This window comes from Haliotis asinina, chromosome 6, assembly GCF_037392515.1.
Source record: "Haliotis asinina isolate JCU_RB_2024 chromosome 6, JCU_Hal_asi_v2, whole genome shotgun sequence".
In the NCBI taxonomy this organism is placed as follows: Eukaryota; Metazoa; Mollusca; class Gastropoda; order Lepetellida; family Haliotidae; genus Haliotis; species Haliotis asinina.
In genome coordinates, this window is record NC_090285.1 from 31,094,076 (window position 1) to 31,114,464 (window position 20,389).

Here is a 20,389-nt window from a genome sequence, read left to right on the forward strand (position 1 = left end):
AAGTGTAAACTCACTGGCATATGTTTCGACTCTACACGAGTATCTATATGCATATATTTACAGATCTGATGTACATCAACAGAACTAATGACATAATCAATTACACTACATCCTTGATTAGAAATATATGTAAAGTTGCCATCCAAATCTCCATTTGTTCTTCCATTGAACAAGTACAGCTTGTGAGCAAAACATAGATCTAAAAGCTTACGGCCAAACGTGTTTATAACGTTATCGCATGAATATCTCTGGTCGAGTAACACAGGGTCTTCATCCGGGAAGGCACTGTTGTCGAGCCGTTCAGTGTCGAAAGTCTCTGGTGGGTTGTTACCACTACCCACTCTAGCGTTTAAGTCCCCACAGATGATAACTTCTGAGTTCGAGTCGCGATGTTGAGTGAGCCATTCATCTAGCATGTCGATGGGAATAGATTTATTGACTGCAACATAGAAAGTCGAGCTGGCAGGAGGGACATACATTCCTAGTATGATGATTTCTTTGTGCGCAATGACAATGTTTTTCTCTATTTTGAGGCATACAACATTGTTTATGTCAGTGAAAACTTGTTTGCAGTGAGACGCAATGGTGCGTTTAACCAACATTACAACCCCACCTGATAATCTGCCATACTTAGCTACCCTATGTGCTTTATAAATATACATAACATAGGATGAGAGCTCAGGTATGGAAATGACATTGTCTAGAAACATTTCTACTAAACAGATAATATCATAGCTTCGTATATACTCCATGAAATCGATATCGTTAAGTTTTGGGAGCAAACCATCAATATTCCATGTTAAAATCTTTAAATTGCATAAAGAAGAACTGGAATATTCTGCACCTGATGTTTGCTGTCTTGTGTAGTTGTGGGCCTGGCCGAGTCCCTAGCTGTCGTCCATAGAGGAGTCTAGGTCAGGAGACGGGGGAGATGTCGGGTTGTTGCCCGGGGCAGCGGCTTGGGCTGAGGCTGTGACTGAGACTGGTGTAGAAGCTTGAGAGTCGGGACGCATGCTTGTCCTATGGGCGGACTGTCCGGGACCCCTGCTCGTCCTTGGTATGGATGTAACAGTCCTTGTGCGGGTTAGTCTGCGTGGGATCTCAGCTGGGTGGTCTCGATCCGGGTTAGCTGGTGTTGTCACAAGCTTACCATTTTTGTAATATGCTATAAGTCCTTTACTCTTACGGTCCGCAATAGTCTCTCTTTGTCTCTTGGTGAGATCGTTAGCCACACCGATATTTACCTTTCTCAGATCATCACGATGCTTCAGTACAGCTATTTTATCCTCTGTAGTCGAGAACTTGGCAATCATCGGGCGTGGTTTATCATTGGCCTTCTTGTCTCCGACCTATACGGTGCGCTCGTATAATGTCTGACCCTCGCCAAACCTTAACCGCCACATTACTATTGAGAACAGCGATCACTTTGTTTTTACAAGCATCGTAGTTTTCGTCCCGTGGTTCACCTATTCCATACAAGATAATATTATCTCTTCGACTAAAACATTCCAGTTTATCGAGTTCGGACTCATGTCTTAAGACTACAGATTCAAGATTTTCAAACTTTTGATTCATAGCATCTATATCAGTGTAGATTGACACTTGTTCATTTGTCACTCTATCTATGTCTACCCGTAAATCAGATCGTGAATTATCCAACGAGGAGCACTTTTCAGCTACTTCCCTTATTTGGGATTTTATGGCACTCATTTCAGTACACATCGATTGTCGAAACTCACGAATTTCATTCAGTATGTCAGTTTTGATCTCCGCCTTAACAGCATTGAGGTCTTTCATTGTCAATTGTGGGCCTGGGTTTGTCTCTACATTGTATGAAAGGATTAGGTGTAGTTTAACACTGTTGGCTGGGGTCATGAACTGTTCAGATGATGTGATTGTTTGATCTTGTCGATGACATGCATGGCTGATCAAGGGACCTTGCACCGTGACGTCACCAGTGTACACAATGTTTTCAAAATCCAGGTATTCATAGCATTTATCACGTAGGACATTACCTTGGGTAATCACAGCCGATGTCACAAGAAGGTAGAAGGTAAACCACAGTGCACAGACAGACCACCTGAGAGGCAGATCTGATGCTGTGATGTGGGGCGAGTATTCACAGTCTGTACCAACATGGCTCACCTGTCTCGTCCCGGGTGGGTGAAGAAACTGACCGATCCTCGCTCTGTATAAGGCTAGGTCCAACATTGTATCCTCTCAAGGCAACCCACAAGTGCTAATGTTCTTCATGTACCAATATTAGCGCTGGCAGGTAGTTTGATAACTCTATAAGTTAGGCTGGTTCGTGAAGTCGGAACTGATTAATGCTCGATGCCTTCAGTTCATTGGGGCATTGTTTGACACAGAGGTCAACAAACTCTTTGTTCTTAGGGAGCAGTTTGGCAAGAAGCAACGCTTCATTCCCCTTGCGTTAGCTTAACCCAGGATGCTCCGCCAGTAGCAGGAACTCTTGGGTCTGCTGTCGTCAGCTCAGGTTTCAACCCTCAGAGGTCATCTTCAACTCCGGCAATTGCAAATGTTTCTAGCTCGACATATCAGGAGGGGCGCTCCGTATGCACTGATCACACTACCCATGGAGCTTCACTCTCATCTACCGTGGTAAATGCAAGAGTTGAATGTTTGCAGCAGAGTTTGTTTAGAGCCATTTGTTCCGTCACCGTCGTTCTCGCCACCTCTACGTGGATGGGTCTCTACATGGGTGGGGAGCTCACCTTCTCAATCAGCAACAATTCTTCATCCTGGTGGACTCTCTCAAAATATCAGTTTGGGCCAATTATATTCCAGAGGTCAAGAATGTCATCGCAGACTCTCTGTCACGTCCGAAGCATCCATCCCCAAAGGAGTGGAAGTTGCATCCAGAGGTGTTCAGTCTTGAGGCCGACAGTAGACCTATTCGCCACCAGATTCAAACATCAGCTGCACCTGTTTGTGTCTCCGATGCCAGACCTGTGTACGACTCAGCAGGTGATACTGGTTTTGGTCATGCCCTAGTGGCCGGTGAGGAGTTGGTTTGTAGATCTAGCTGAACCAGATCCAGTTCCACTTCCTGACGTATTCGACCTATTGGTTCATCAGCACTCCGATCAACTACATTGGTCTCCACTAATGCTCTATCTGCACGTTTGGTGTATTTACATCGGTCGTCAACTGCCAAGGGTTTTTCTTTGCGTGTTGCGCCTGCTATCACAACAGCACATCGTACTTCCAATTTGAATCATACTGCAGAATGAAAGGCATAAAGTCTCCCACTACGGCATCGCCTCAGGTGGTTGCAGAGTACCTTCACTACCTTCGATCTTCTAGGAAGCTGAAGGGTTCTACGCTGTCTACTTACCTAGCCGCGCTTAACACAGTTATTGCATTGACGTCAGGTGTGAAGATGTCTACTGTCCCTGAGCTCCAGTCTCTCTTGAGATCACATAAACTGGCTGACCAGTCACAGAAATTCCGACCTCCGACTTGGGATCTTTCCATTGTACTTGCTCATCTCACATCGAGTGAGTATGAGCCCCTGAATGAGAAGGATTTTGAGCATGTCATGTTGAAGACCTTTTTCCTTTTAGCCTTGGCTACAGCTGTGTGTATTTCTGAGTTACATGCTCTAGATGTCTCTCAGGAATGCTTTGAGAGGTCTCGACATGTTCCTTGGTTTGTAGTGGGACTTTCTTGCCAAGAACCAATTGCCAGGACAGTCGGATCGTACCTTCAGTATTCCTCCACTGTCAGCCATATTGGGTCCAGAAGACACTGAGGATCTATCCTTGTGCCCAGTGCGGGCATTGAGGATCTATTTAGTTGCCTCTAAAAACCAGCGGAGGCTGCGTAAGAGACTGTTTGTTCCACTTTCGACGACTTCCACTGCAGAAGTCTCTCTCGTACAACTCTAGCCTTTTGGTTGAGGTCCATGATTCTATGGGCGTATAGCTTATAGAATCTTCCACCACTGTCATCGGCAAGGCCTCATGAGACGCGGACACTCACTTCCACCATGGTGCTACACAGAAATTGTTCGCTTCAAGCCATAATGGAAGGATGTTTCTGGAAGTCTGAAAGCATGTTTGAACCTCACTACCTTTGGGATATATCGGTCACGGATGTGGAGGGTCTCCATCAGTTTGGTCCTTTGGTCTCAGCGCAACAGGTGTCGTCGATCCGTCTACGCAAATGAAGCAATTCCTCGTGTTCAGTTTTGCTGTGTACATAATAAAGATGGCAATGTTATCCATATCTTATGTATTATTTCATATGTGCGAACCTAGGGAACTAGGGCCTATTGCACTGTCATACTCATGGTTAGATAGACTGAACGGCCAGTCTTGTGCACAGACAGACATGATTGACACTCCGCTTACTAACCTCTACTCTCTGAGCAATTACGTCGGTGAGGCGTTGAATTTCCAATGGTTTTCAAAGCGTTCTGCTCCTAGGTCATTTCTCACCATTGGTAAGTTGGGGAGGTTGGTACTGAACTTTAGACTAGTTGAGCAACTGGGCTACTCCTTCTTTCATGGCCCCCTGGGCGGGTGTGTGTAGGGGGTAGTACCAAAGCAGGGACATGCCAGATCACTGGGGTCACCTGATAAATCGTGGGGCAGCAAGGCCTCAAGGACTTGCCAAACTACGTCCTTTAGCTGTAGCAAAAGTTGCTGCTGAAAACCACATTAATTCGGGAGCGCCCACTCCCGAGAGTTTTTGTGCCGTGTTAGCCAAGGGGTTTATTGAAGCAACCCATCACAAGTATGGAGTAGCATATCAGTAGCTGGTGCTTCTTCTGGCCTCCTTGTGGAATGCATCCTCGTGTGTGGAGTGTGTCAGAGGGTAATCTGTGGCCCTCCTGCCAACTGTGGGATAATGCATAACGTGAGATAGGATAAGTTTAAAAATTTGGAAATTTTAGCTATAAATTGTATATTTATATACTTATCCTATCTCACACGATGGATGCCCACCCAACGTGCCCAACTTCACAGATTACGGATAGCTCTAAAACGAGAATGACAAGTCCAAGTCGTCACGTAATCAGCTGAGACAGCTACACGAGTAAGGTGATTGACAGGTATCTATGGTGGGGGCAGAGGTCAGGTGGTCAGGGGCCAGGAAGATTTGATTCAACTTAGCTGACAGCACGTTTCCACACATGGTCAAAGCGAGGAAGAGAGATGCGCAATGTGAGATAAGATAAGTATAAAAATATACAATTTATAGTTAAAATTTCAAAATATAGATTATATTGGCTGTGATATTGGTTCAGCATTGCACCAATAAATGTGTGAACACATGCTGCAATTTGATATATGATAATACATGTATTATATTGTATTGATTCATTATTCCTCCAGTAAATGCATAAAAGACGACTCTACTTGTTGTAAGAGGCAACTAACGGGATCGGATGGTCAGGCTTGCTGTCTTGGTTAGCACATGTCATTGGTTCCCAGTTGTTCATGCTGTTGATCACTGGATTGTCTGGTCCAGACTCTATTATTTACAGACCGCCGCCATATAGCTGGAATATTGCTGAGTGTGGAGTAAAACTAAACTCACTCACTAACCAATAAATGTGTGAACTGATTCTTTCTTTTACTGTTTCTTTTTTTCCCAACAAAAATCTGTTCTTTTTCCTATTCTTTTAAATTTTTTATGCAGCATTAAACAAAGGCCTAGGCTTCAGTGGCTTATGTTAATTACATGGCTCACATCTCTCACGTTGCCATAGTGCAATGTTGTTTTAACAAGACCTTTTGGTTAGACTCTGGCTATGTGAGAGAGAGCGTGATGATTGGCATCACACGGTGGTAGCGAGGTACAGTCAGTGTGCTCTGTTTGGGATGCTTGCTGTACCAGTTTACAAATATCCCACCTGCTGTTAGATGAAACAATATCTTGACTGTCATCTACGGACAGCTGTCATATTTAAAGGTGGTAGACTTACTATAAGTAGTTCTGAATAGTGGTATAACCAATGATGTGATTTCTATCATGTTATCTTAGAAGAGTAGAGGTATCTGATGTACATTTTATGTAGTTAAACAAAAGTGTCATGGAAAATTAAGCGCTCAACAATAATGAAATATTTACTTATTTTATGTCCCATTTGTACGCAAGTCCCAAAATGGTTTAAGTCAGATTTAATCTTCCACATTTTTAATCGTAGAATATGTGTCATTTTAATTTGTGGCTAATCTTGCATACAGTCGCCAACAGCTGAGGGGATGGTGTAAATCCAGCTAGGGACCATGCAGGTAGCAGAGGTACTATAAGTCCCCATGGTCCCTGGTATGGTGATCTACCCTCTGTTGTTGGCGATCTATGGCCTCATTTTATATTGTACTGTCCAAATAGTGATACTATCATTTTTTAAGTTTCCACGCTAGTTTTAATGCTAACTGTAGACAGGGTCTTCATAATATCCCTATATATTCTTTTTTGTCCTGTATGTTCTCGTCACGATATGGCTGCAGTATTTGCGATGTGACGTTAAATATTCACTCACTCCTTCACTTTATGTCCCATTTAATGCATGTGATTTGTTACTACTTGCATGACATTTTGCACATCTCCAAAGAAAGCACTGGGCTGTTGATAACTTTGAATGGGTAAACTTAGTGTACTGACAAACTGAATCACTACTTCCTTTGATGTGTTTAATGCCATGCAAAAGTCTTAGTACGAGATATTTTTCACAGAACAACCCTCAGAAATGTGCCTATGGCCTGTATGCTGAACAATTATCTGGCACAGCCTTCACTGCACCTCGGGAGGAGAACCAGCGCAGGTAGTAATGTCCTCCAAAATGGTATTAACTGTTATTCTGGATGTTTTGTTCCTTTCTAGCTGTCTGCACAGAAAAGTTTGTAAAGTATTGGGACATTGAGTAGTGTGATGTATGTACTTCTGAAGAAAATGCCAAAAGGGGCTTCTCTTACACTAGACTGTGCTGAACTAAAAACTTTGGAACACAGCAAGCTATCCATCATCACTCCTCCAGAGTTACCCCCTTTACAGTTATTTTCATACTGTACATATGCACAGATTAACACAAATTGTGGTTTTTCTTCCAGTTGGTTATATCGCATTCGTCCTTCAGTATTACATGAACCCTTTGTGAAGACAGAGCGAGGTAATCTGACACATGACTGGGACAGTGTTGAACCCAACCCAAACCAGGTAAACAATTACTGTCATATGCATTAACAGATGGACTCATTTCACTGTCTGTCTGTCTGTCTCACATAAAGCAGATGTGTGACTGTCAGAATTACATTTCAGTTACGGTGGCATCCTTTTGACATCCCACAAGAAAAAACAGACTTTGTGCAGGTAATTTTTAGGCTTTTTGTCATCAATAGATTTTGAAACCCATCCTCAAAGTGAGTTTATGAAATGGATCTTTTAAGATCCAAGATTCTCATGATATTTCCCAAATTAATATGCATAAGGTTTTCCCCACTTATAAATCTACCAAATTTGTTGAAATATTACAGAATACATTAGACACTCAGGTGCATTCGTTTCTTGGTATTGTGGAACATATGCCAAAACAGTAGATATCTACCTCTACATATATAAAAAGATAACTGTTTCCTTGACAGTGTGCACTGTCCAGCCCCAGTGTTCCTAATAGTCAACACTGTACTGAAGGGTGGGCAGCATCAAGCCACACAAATAACCACGCAGATTTTCTGAAAATCCATTTGCCAAGGAATAAGCTCTTGAAAGGAAGATTCATATGTGCAAGTGTTTGGTGGTAATGATAGCAGTAAACGCATTCTTCACATCTGTCATGTGACTGGATGGTACTTTTTTGATTTCTGATAAAAAATGGTGAGATTCAGGTGGACTGAAAGTATGCAGCCTCTCATCATTTGTCATCAACATTCATAGATATGTGATCTACAGACTGTATGACCGTGAACTTCTAGTTGCTATTGATCTGTGACCATGTAGGGCAACAGCAAGGTTGCACCACTGTTAACATTTATCACTATTCTTTCTTCAAATACCCAAAAGATGAAAAGAATTTGTCGTGCTCAGTTCACTTCACCTGCATGTGTGAAAACAGCACAGTTTCTGGTGTATGTTAGTTACATATCTATGACACATTAATTTTGATATCATAGGCTTACATAGCCAGAGATACATGCTCTAGTTACATACTAAGGTTCCATATATGTTGTCTGTGATGCTGTTGTTTGTGTTGGTGTAGGGCTTGTCCACAGTGTGTGGCGCAGGCGATCCCAAGTGCCGGAGTGGGGTGGCTGTCTATATCTACGTCTGTAACACTTCCATGGGAGACAAGTAAGGGCCCACTTTCCATTCAGTGCTGGCCAATCTTCAGTGCAACCTTATTGTATATACGACATTCTTCATACAGCTGTTGGTGGCCTACCATGGTCTAAACTTAACCTGATACATGTGCTTGTACCTGATGCCTTACTTCACCGTCACATGTTCTCTTCAAGTAGAACTGACAGAATGTATAAGCTTTACCTTACAAAACAACAACACAAAGAGTTGTAAGCTGTAAGGTTTGGACGTTATAGATACTGATAAAAAACTTAAAGGAATCTGCAGTGCAAAGAGGGCTAAAGTTTGCATATTTTCATACTGTTGTACAGGTGTTTTACTCTACTGTACATGTTGTACAGGTGTTTTACTCTACTTTATATTGTTGTACAGGTGTTTTACTCTGTACTCTAGATGTACAGGTATTTTACTCTGTACTCTACATGTTGTACAGGTGTTTTACTCTGTACTCTACATGTTGTACAGTTGCTTTACTCTGTACTCTACATGTACAGGTGTTTTACTCTGTACTCTACATGTTGTACTGGTGCTTTACTCTGTACTCTACACTGTTGTACAGATGTTCTACTCTGTACTTTACATTGTTGTACAGGCGAAACCTTTACAAGTGCTTACTTTCGCCTCACTCTTCATGTAATTTCATGATATTATTTTTTCCAGGTGCTTCTACTCTTCAGATGGTGATTTTCTCATAGGTAGGAGAAAAGATTCTATAACTCATGTTATGCATTTACTTAGGACTTTCCATATGTACAATATTGACTGTCACAAGAATATTTGTTTGTCACATCTTGTGCACAGTGTGGATGGATGGATGGATGGATAGACAGCCACAGTAACATCTCTGTGCAAGAACTGTGGTAGACCAGCATGAACTAAGTATGCCTGAGAACTGTGTTGGTCCAACACAGCGCTCAGGCAGGTCTCACATGGGTTACTCAGTTCACACAGGTCCAACACAGTTCTCAGGCAGGTCTCACATGGGTTACTCAGTTCACACGGGTCCAACACAGTTCTCAGGCAGGTCTCACATGGGTTACTCAGTTCACACAGGTCCAACACAGTTCTCAGGCAGGTCTCACATGGGTTACTCAGTTCACACAGGTCCAACACAGCGCTCAGGCAGGTCTCACATGGGTTACTCAGTTCACATACCTGCCTGAGAACTGTGTTGGACCTGTGTGAACTGAGTAACCCATATGAGACCTGCCTGAGAACTGTCTGAGAACTTGGACCTCCTTTCTGATAATCCTGCAAAACTAATAACATCGCGATCGTTGTAGAATGTATGATTGTTAAACATTTTGTTTTTATAACGGACATGATCAGAATATCCTGTAACCATCAGTAATTAGTTTTTTTTGTTATGAATGTCCTGTTTATTAGGGTGATATGCAGTGACTGCTTACTTGAAGAACAGATTTTGGGCGGTGTGGTAGCCTTGTGGTTAAAGTGATCACTTGCGGGAAGCCCATTTCTGGTGTCTCCTGCATTGGTGTTGATAACAGTGTAAAACCATATTCAGTCCAACAGATGGATGGATGATATTCTGCACAACGAAACATTGAGATATTGTGATCATAATTAGTAGACATATTCATGAAGAGAATTTTGCCACTGTGGGGGATATTGATGACTGTGTCTTCTTGTTCTTCACAGTTCCAATTTCCATAATTCAAAATCCAGCTAAAAGTAAAATTATTGCTGGTTTCAGGCTATTCTTCCTCTCATATGCGTGGTCTAGGTTCCAGTTCTTCCTCTCATGTACGTGGTCTAGTTTCCAGTTCTTCCTCTCATGTGCGTGGTCTAGTTTCCAGTTCTTTCTCTCATGTGCGTGGTCTAGTTTCCAGTTCTTTCTCTCATGTGCGTGGTCCAGGTTCCAGTTCTTCCTCTCATGTGCGTGGTCCAGGTTCCAGTTCTTCCTCTCATGTGCGTGGTCTAGGTTCCAGTTCTTCCTCTCATGTGCATGGTCCAGGTTCCAGTTCTTTCTCTCATGTGCGTGGTCTAAGTTCCAGTTCTTCCTCTCATGTGCGTGGTCTAGGTTCCAGTTCTTCCTCTCATGTGCGTGGTCCAGGTTCCAGTTCTTCCTCTCATGTGCGTGGTCTAGATTCCATTTCTTCTTGAATGGTGTCAGACACCTGCATTGTGATTGCAGTATTTCAGTGAATTTATTAAAATCTGAATAAGACCCAGGTATGAACTGTTTGTGAACTGTTTGAGACCTGTGTTAGCTATGTGAGAACTGGGTATGAACTGTGTGTGAACTATTTGAGACCTGTGTTAGCTGTGTGAGAACTGGGTATGAACTGTGTGTGACCTGTATGTATCATGGTCAATTCTGCAGGGCAAATTGAATTAGGGATCGATAGATATATAAGCAAGTTCAAGTCTTTTATTCCTGTGTTTGTGTAGACACTATAAACAAGCACTGATGCGGTCATTATAAAGCTATGTTTTATTTTGCTGAATGTAGTGAGTCTTACTGATTTAGTGACTTCTATGTTTACAGTTCCTCAGCTAGGAGGATTGTCCATAACTACAGAGTTTGGACGTATGAAGGTCGATCCCAATGAAATCTGTGTGATTCAGGTCAGTTGATTCAAATTCATTTGAAATCCTGTTGGACCCTTTGATAGTCCTGTAAGTTAGTATGTATGTGAAATGGTGTATGTAGTGTGACCAGCATGTGTATTCATGTGTATGTCAGCCGTTTGTTTCTGTTAGTACAGACGTCCATTAACATACATTATCCCTCAAATTCAGTGACATCTCTTCTGAATATCTGCAAGGCCTAAGAAGCTTCATGTCTGATGAATATCCAGCCAATGGTCTCACTTAGTACTGACTCATCTGTTCTTGAAGTTGGCAGTTGTTACATCCATTTTGAAACTCCCATTTATCACCTCTTCACATAACATGAAAGTATGGAAGTTGTGATGTAGTGAGTTTGTACCTGAATAGTATATGATACCTTTCTCTTGCTGGTAGCGAGGTATGCGGTTCAATGTGGCTGTGACAGGGGACACCCGCGGCTACATGCTGGAGGTCTTCAATGACCACTTTGTGCTGCCTAACCTAGGACCAATTGGTGAGTTGACGGCTCATAACAGTTTATATTGACAGGGATGGTGATGAAATGCAATCTTCAGGACAATACCTTATTACTTCTGACTGATAATAACATCAAACAACCGTTAAACCATGCTGGTAAAGGTAAATGTGTATATGGGCTAGTTTACTCAACATCTGGCTAAGGCATTAGAAGATTCATGGCCAATTCAGGTGATGAATCCCCTCTTTCCACCTTTCTGTACTTGAAGGATACTTGACAACCTTCTGTGTCATACCATTTTTAATAAATGAGTTAATTATTTGGTATTAAAGAAGTGAAAGCAAGTTTGATACTCAATATTTCATGAGTTTAATAAAAATGTTATTTCACAGAAGCGAGTTTACTATTCTGTTTATTACTCACCAACAAGAATTGATAGAAACTGCAGTGAAATTGCCTATAGTGTGATGAGTCTCAGCTTTCTATGAGTCAAGCAAGGTATAGTACCACTGTGGCAGCGGCATTAGCATTGTGACATCACAACTGTGAACCATTGTCATGTCATGCATCTAGTGGTAATACACTAGTCTAATGTTGCCATAAAAATATTACACTGCAGTATCTTCAACAGGCGAGTAATAAATCACCATACTAACTATGTGCAGGAGCTAACGGACTTGCCAACCCCCGTGACTTCCTCACCCCTACTGCCTGGTATGAGGACCGTGATGTGGAGCAGTACACTGTCATCAGCAAGTATCATGGACACCTCTTCTCTGCTAAGCAAGTGAGTACTGCACACACAACTGTTCCTAGAGTCACCAAGACAGGAAGTTTAGTATATAAAGTCCAGTTTATGGAATTAAGATCTAGAATTACCCTTTTTAGCAAATCCCCTGTATATCAAGGTATTTTCTTAAGAGCTTCTTCACCAGTAGGGAACAAAGAAATGACAAAGTGATGATGCAGTTTTTGACATGTTAGATCCTACTGGGGTAACACCACTAAAATTACTTGACATAGGTTCCCATTTGGCATTTCTCCTGTCTGGAGTAAATACTCAACGTTATAAATTAAGGTCTGTAGTGGCAAATGTATTGCATGTTATGTAATAGGTGCATGTAAGTCATGCAAGAGGGTTTATCAGTTGAGTTACAAAAACAAACATCGATCAAAGGATTAACCAATAACACTCGGATTGATTAATTACTTCCACTCTTCCTTGGTGGATTGATTGTTGCTCATTATTGGCTAAATAATGGCGGACATCATGCTGTTAGTTGCCAGGTGTGCTGTCCTGGGATACCAGTGAGTTGATGTATACATCAGTGTGAAAAATTCTCAAACAATGTGTCACGGTTTTGCATATTAAACTGTTGAAAGACACAAGACATAGAGCAGGATTATTTACCAGCTGCAGATGAATGGAATATCATTTTTTTATGTGGATATTTATGGATACATTCCAGAACGAGGTAATAGCCTGACATTGTTGCTATAACTTTCTTCTGTCTTAAATTTAATATTTGCATTTTGTTTTAGTTAATTTCATGTAGCATTCAGCAGAATCTGTATTACAGAAAACATGCACTAGGTCGTGAATAGGGTGTGTTTGAAATATGATTCACGTTGTCAATCTGTGAAATGTTTAGATATTAAAATCATGTTAGAAATTCACTGTACACAGACCGTGTGGGTTTTTTTTTCATTAACTTTCAAATTCATACAAATGTCACAAGGAACTAATTAGATTTATAAGACAAGATATAAAGACCTACACTGACTTCATTATTTTTCAGTCCAAACATGTCTTTTTATATCACTGGCAGATGAGTAAACGTTTGATTTGTTTTCATAATAATGAAGTAAAATGACTACATCTTTGTTGATCAGTCTACACATATCAATTGCGCAAATGGGAGGCGCAGCAGAGATCACGAACCAGTTACAAATTCTGGGCTATTATCCGGGTACTCCCGGGAGAAAAACAATAACAAAAGAAACCACCAGTCCACGGAAATTGCTCCGCATCAGTGCCCCTTTAAAGGGAAGCAACTGTGCTCTCTTAAAGCGGCATTGAGAACCAGCCACTGGTTACCCCAAATTTGGAAAAATAGAATTATGCAATATAATAATATTGGACAGGTTAATGGTCATGAATACAGGTACCTGAGGATGGTGAATGTCTGACACACACTGGCGAATGTCTGATATGCCCAAGGTGGCTGTCTGACACCCACAGGCGAATGTCTGACATGCCCTTGTGGCTGTCTGACACACACTGGTGAATGTCTGACATGCCCTGGTGGCTGTCTGACACACAGGGGCGAATGTCTGACATGTCCAAGGTGGCTGTCTGACACCCACAGCCGAATGTCTGACATGCTCTTGTGGCTGTCTGACACACAGGGGCAAATGTCTGACATGCCCTGGTGGCTGTCTGACACACAGGGGCGAATGTGTGAAATGCCCAAGGTGGCTGTCTGACACACAGGGGTGAATGTCTGACATGCCCTTGTGGCTGTCTGACACACACTGGCGAATGTATCAATATCCAACCCTAATGCCGCCTTTGCATGTAGGTTTGATAAATTATCTGTCCTTTTTCAGAAACATTCACCATTTGATGTTGTGGCCTGGCATGGAAACTATGCTCCCTACAAATATGACCTGTCCAAATTTATGGTGATCAATGCAGTGGCCTATGATCATGCTGTAAGTATCTCAACTCATTACCTCACGCGATCAAGTATTCACCGTGACTTTCCCACCCAGCCTCCTTTTTGCTGTGTTCTGACACCAGACACCTTAGGTTGTGGTGTGGCCAGTCTATTTCTGAAGTAGTATAGGGAATGATAGTCCGAAAACACTTTTCAAAAACCCCTCTAAAAAGCCTCATTTACTAAATGAGGCTTTGGTGGGGCCCTTAGCTCTTGCTATTATTGCCCCTACTACAAAGCCACGCCATCACGTTTACCGTGACTTGGCAGGCGGTAACACTGTGCCGTACGGTACGATCAATAATTCTTCTCTTACAAACCCCCTACCCGGCCCACCCCTCAAGTAGTATAAGTTAGGTTCGTCGGCTTTCATATCCACTTTATCTATGTTGTAAGTTTTGACCGACCATATAGGATCGGTGGCTCGCTTACGGCTATCGCCCTCGTGTTCCCCAGGCTGGTATAGATACCTAACTAAGGCCCTATCTGGTATCTGTTTCTCCTTTCCACGCAATGGAGCAGACGACTCTGCTAACACTGATTTTAGTTTGATAGCGTCTGCCGGTTTCTTACCAGTGAGCCGGGTTACTTCATGGTTGATTGCCGACACCACCTCGGGTAACCTCGCTACCCATTCGGTCGATCGTTTTCCAGTGGTTGTCATTTCCCTAGCATATTGATGGCCGAACAAGCGCTCAGCCAAAGTCCTATTAAATCTCTCAACTATAGCTTGGCTGCGATGGGCTCCGGCCGTGCCACGTCTGACCTTTGTATCGTGTTTGGCTAGCAGTTGTGAAACGACACCCATGAACTCCCGTCCTGGATCAACTTGCAGCTCTGTTGGCCAAGTCAGCGGGCTGCGTTTGTATATGCGTTCTAATCCTTTGGCTACTTTGGCCGAATCTTTCGTGGTCAAGGGTTCGGCTTCCTTGTAACGACTGGCTACGTCCACTACGGTTAAGGCATACTTGTACCTCTTATCATGAGGTAGGAACAGTAGGTCTGCCTGGTGAATGCTATTAGGTATGTTAATTCCGAAACTCCTTCTAGGTACGTAGCGTGGCGCCGGCAAATAGATCTGCCACAGGGCTTGTTTTTCAAGCCACGCTTTGGCTTTCTCTGGTGATACTCGTGCCATTTTAGATAGCTTATCTACTGCGCTAGCTCCTTTCCAATATCCACGCGGGCTGTAATAAATAGCCTCAAATTTTTTCATGTCCATACGCGTATGTGTTTATACCATCAATAGCTATCCAACGTTTCGTGTCCATAGGTGATAGGGACGTCTTGTTTATAGTCAGTCCGTATATCTTATGTCCATCACTTCTAAGCGTGTTCATCTTATGTCTAAAGGTACGGGTCTTGAACAGGGCCTCCTTGAATCTGGCGTGTTTGATGTGTTGTTTCACCACATACTTCTTAACCCCTTTAGCTTTTCGGATCTCACTATTGTCGGCTTTCAATATGGAATACATCTTAGGCCTCAAACCTATGTACTCAGCTATTGGCGTGCCAGCACACTCGTCCTTCATCTTACCTAGGACCTTTTTATTTACCGTGCTGTGTATAGTATGGGTCTTAGGATAGTCGCTGGTGTCGTATAAATCGAGGTGTTTCCCCATGTCCTCGTACACGTCCTCGGTTCGAATCTCCATCAGCAGGGAATCCGTGTCAGTGTACAACACTTCGCACCTGTCGCCGTACTGTTTCTTGAGCTCATTGTAGTAAAAGTCGTACATCAGGTGTTTGGATAAATCGAGGATACTCATCCCAACGTAAACAGGTCGGTTGAATTTTATGTGACTTTTCTTCATGTGTATGGCAACTAGGTCGTCTGTGAATATTTTATTACGGTTGAATGCCGGACTGGCTATCAATTTCCTGAGCTTGTCTTCCTCACTAGATCTAACCAGTTTCACGGTTACGCGTTTCCTCAGGTTTTCCATAGTCTTACCAAACACCGAGTTGTTCATGAGCTTGTAGAGATTTTTCTCAAAATCACTGGTGGCTTTTTTTCGTAGGTCTGTGTTCATTCTGATGTAGGGCTCCATCCATGGGCTCTGGTCGAACATGAGCACCCTGTGTATTTTGGTCAGCCTCATACCCAATGACAGGTACAGCTGTAGGTTGCGATAGTGAACTATGTACTTGGTCTTATTCATTAAGTTAGGCACGAGTTTCTCAACGTCCGCCACACGACCACCTGACAAGTTATGTTGGTACTCAGACATCCAGTCTGTGTTAACCTTCATACGTTCGGGTGCAAGGGGATAGCTGTTGTGCGATGCGTGTAATGCCTTGGGATACTCTAAGTCAACTTCGAGGATATACCCTTTGTTCGAATCTGATGCAATGCTCATAACATCAACGTTTGGTACCCATTCGAATCCTCCTGTAGGTAGATACTGGCTCATAGCCCAGCCGTACAGGTTATTTGCGTCGAGGTAGAGAATGTGATTGGTTGGTTTGTTAGGATCGTAACCTTTCACGTATTGATTATTTGCTTTCGCGTATCGTTTGGATGCCATGGAAATCCCACCTCGCAAGCCTTTCTCAATGAATAGGTGCATGTCATAATCTGTGAGCAATTCTAAATTAACTCCTGTCTTTTTAAGCAAGGCGTCCCACGACAGACCTGGGCTGGTGTAATACCATGCGGGGTCGAGTTTATACTGCTTGAAACATGTTTGCCGAAACGTCTCGAACACGTCGGCTAACAGCAGTACATCTGTCCTCAAGTACAGATCGTGATAATCGCCAAGGTTCTTACAACCAAGTTTATTCCATACGTTAATCGCGTGCGAGTAATCGTCTCGTGAGACGGACGCCTCATTCAGCTTGCTATAAAAGCAGTCGATAGGAGGTAGTCTGGTCTCTGTGAACTTAGCCCAGCTATCCATGTACTCATATGGGTATACGCCCTTCCTCATGAGCAGGTGTCTAGTCTCGGCGTCTGTGTATCGATCTGTGATAGGGAAGGTATTGTTGGCCTTGACCAGACTGTCGAGTGACGACAGGAGGAATTGAAACGAGTCAATGAACCTAAGTCCGTTTAAGCTGAAGGAGATGTATCTCTCCATGTTGTTGGGGATGCACGTTATATTACCATCGATTTTCGCGATGGCCTGCATGATCAAGTGAGAGTCGTATCCTCTCAAGTTGTGAAAGACAACGGGAATGTTTATTGTCTTAGGATTGATTTTAAGCTTGAGGTTGCACGCGTTGTGAGCGGCGCCTCTATACTTACCAGTTATGTGGCAGTGATCTCTCACCGAATCACCGTTAAGTGGCGAGTCGCACACATGACAGTTAGTGCTACTGGTGTGAGCTATCTTGTCGGCTCTGGTCATACGCATGGGAGCGATTCTATACAATGCATTCCTAATAATTTTTTCTTCCTCCTGCAAGCACTTTAGAAACCTTTCAGCCGCGTCAGGACCCCTATACACTACCGGAGCTTTCGTTTCCCCGTCACAACGGACGACAATGTATCCAAACGAACAGGCTTTATGCTCTTGTGTTTTGTGTGTGAAACTCCCACTAGTGGGTGTGGGGGAATCCCCACCCACAACTAAGGCTTCGAAGTCGGCGTATATGATATAAGGCACAGACATTTGATTCTTGTGATTGTCGAATTTTAGGATATTTTCACCTTCCTTAGGCATGTCGACTCGTATGGCCGTCTGCCCAACACCTTGGCAATCCTCCAGGTGGGATTCTAATAAATCGGCCCGACTGAAACAGTGTAGGCATCGTACACAAAAGTGTTTTTCCCCAACGTGTTTCGACTGGTCGTGCAACAACCGGCTGAGATGTTTTATCCACGTGTAGTGATACGTTTCACCTTTTTGAATCATGAATAAATTAATAACTTGACAATCCTTCACCGGGCTGACCCTGTGTATTATTGTTGTATTACCTTCGTGCCCAAAGACATTTATAGCCAGATTATTCTGTTTTTCTACTTTAGTGATCTGGGATATTGGGGTGGGTTCATCTATACCATCCCAGTTGAGCCCATCATCCTGTGGATAATTAGAAGGTCTGTTCGGATTAGTGGCAGCTGGAAATAAGGCTGACCTGATAGATAACCTCAGGCAATCGTTTCCTCTATTCTTAACGTTTACTATGGCTTGTTTGTTCTTATAGTAGGGAGGCAAGGCTAGGTATGACCCACCTCTGAACGGCATGTATTTAGCTATATCTAGATAGACATTATCGATTTTATCTACAGCCCACCCGGACCCTAAGTGTGTGTAGCGTTCTAGGTATTCTCGTATCTGCTGAAAACTTGTATCGATTGATGCGTCAATGGTCTCTGCATGTGTGACGACCTCTTGTTTACCTCGGAAGTAAGGCTGAACATACTCAGTGGTACTCCCAACATGCTTATCGAGCGACATTTTCACTGTGATCTGAAACTTGATACTTCCTAGATTATTTAGTTCCTGGTTGACCTTATCAGCTATCAGAGGCTTAATATCTGTAATGTCTATGTTTCTATCGACGTGCATGCGCCAACTTCCCAAATAGTTGCCTACAGCGTGCTTAGTGCGCACGAACTGTAGGTCAATAGCTCTATTCTGTCGTAATAATTCTAAAAGCTGTGGTTTTCTCATACGAGAATACCCGCCTAAACCCAAATCGTGTGCCTCGGTTTTCAGTTGTTTTACAGTGGGACGTGCTACGGGGGTATGTGATAACAATGCGGTTAACCCGGCTTTCCCCAATTTTGAATAACCCGTGTATCCAAGCTGTTTCGCTTGAGCTTTTAACTGTTTTACCGTAGGAGGGACTTCTAAACCTAGTAATCTCAACAATGCTGGCTTCCGCATTCTAGAATACCCGATAACACCTCTCTGTTTTGCGACCCTCTTGAGCTCGCGCACAGTAGTCATTGTGTTTACACCTAAGAGAACTAATGTCTAATTGGTTCACAGTAAGGGGAGGTAACTCCTCCACTCTTGATAAAAATATTTTATTTCTTGTAATCACTTATTAACCAAACTCGGTTTGTTGGCCACAATTCTCGTAAGTCTTCCAACAGCTTGTGTGAATCTATGTAGGCATCGATCAGTGTTTGGTTATTTGATAACAATTCGATTAACCCGGCTCTCCCCAGGTTTGAATAACGCCGGCATCCAAGCTGTTTTGCTATAGCTTTTAATTGTTTTACCGTAAGATAGGCTTCCATATTCAAGAATGTACAGTAGACATGTTTACACCTAAGAGAACCAATCTCTAATTGGATTTTATCTTGAGCAGTCGCCTACGTTCTTTTATGTAGTCTTTTTTATTCTCGTATATGAGTTGATGTCTGACTACGTTCGCTCCGTGAGCTTTACATAAACAGTAGTGCCCTTTAACCCCGATACCACACACAGAACACGTGTAGTTAGGACTTCCCATATGGAAACAACAGAACCCCTGATTCCTGCATTTCCTACCACAGGCCTCGGTCTTCCCCATAAGTATATATTCGCATCGGTATGGAGCGGGTCTCATGTTTACTTATATAGGTATTTTAGTTTAATTGCTTAGCAACCAACGCAGTAGCTGCTATACCCAACACTATGAAGCCCAGTTCACGATTCATTTGTCCCTTGGATGGTGTGTAGTACTGAGCGAGTGTGGGTTTATTGAGCGGTTCCAATTGTTTACCAGTTAGTAGATAGTATTCTTTCATTGCTTCATCGACATCGTTGAATGTTTGAACGGCATGGTTTTCACGCGTGAGTTGTTCATTAATAAAATCGATCCTCTGGAGGCGTTTTTTAGCGTACTCAGCCTGTGCTCTTTGTAATTTCTCAGTAGCGAGATCGTGTCGCTTCCTTTCTTCCTGTATTTCAGCCGCGTGATCATCTCGTAGTTTCGAGAAGAGGAAATTACTCCCGGAAAATGCCAGGGCATTCACTAACGCCCCACCGACCATCATAGCTATCGTGGCCATCCCTATATTTATTTCATTATATTATCAGGTATTATTCCTTGTTTTACTAGGATGTCTTTTGTGGCCATCGCCATACCAAGGTTCATTATGAGCATACCCATATCCTGCAGGTTGAAATCTAGCTTGATAGTTGGTTGTTTAAGCACCATTTTAGTCAACCGAGCGTACCCTACGGCTAGACTGGCTACCACTGTGGCGTGGTATGCGTCGTTGACGAACGTTTTCCCCTCAGACATTATGTATATGATATAAAATATTTTAAATTATAACATGATATGCGGGTCTACCATGGGGGATACCCCCATACCCCCACTGTTGGGGGTTACCTCACTGTTG

General features: G+C 42.9%; 1 protein-coding gene across 1 annotated transcript in view; it reads left to right on the plus strand.

Annotated features, from left to right (window-relative positions):
* Positions 1-20,389, plus strand: part of LOC137288156 (homogentisate 1,2-dioxygenase-like) — a 45,423-nt gene that overhangs the window by 11,129 nt on the left and 13,905 nt on the right. Inside the window, exons 3-11 of the mRNA XM_067820573.1 lie at positions 6,711-6,799; positions 7,086-7,191; positions 7,294-7,344; positions 8,231-8,322; positions 8,992-9,026; positions 10,841-10,920; positions 11,320-11,419; positions 12,049-12,170; positions 13,994-14,098. Coding sequence (XP_067676674.1) covers positions 6,711-6,799; positions 7,086-7,191; positions 7,294-7,344; positions 8,231-8,322; positions 8,992-9,026; positions 10,841-10,920; positions 11,320-11,419; positions 12,049-12,170; positions 13,994-14,098 — 780 coding nt within the window. The remainder of the gene's footprint in view (positions 1-6,710; positions 6,800-7,085; positions 7,192-7,293; positions 7,345-8,230; positions 8,323-8,991; positions 9,027-10,840; positions 10,921-11,319; positions 11,420-12,048; positions 12,171-13,993; positions 14,099-20,389) is intronic.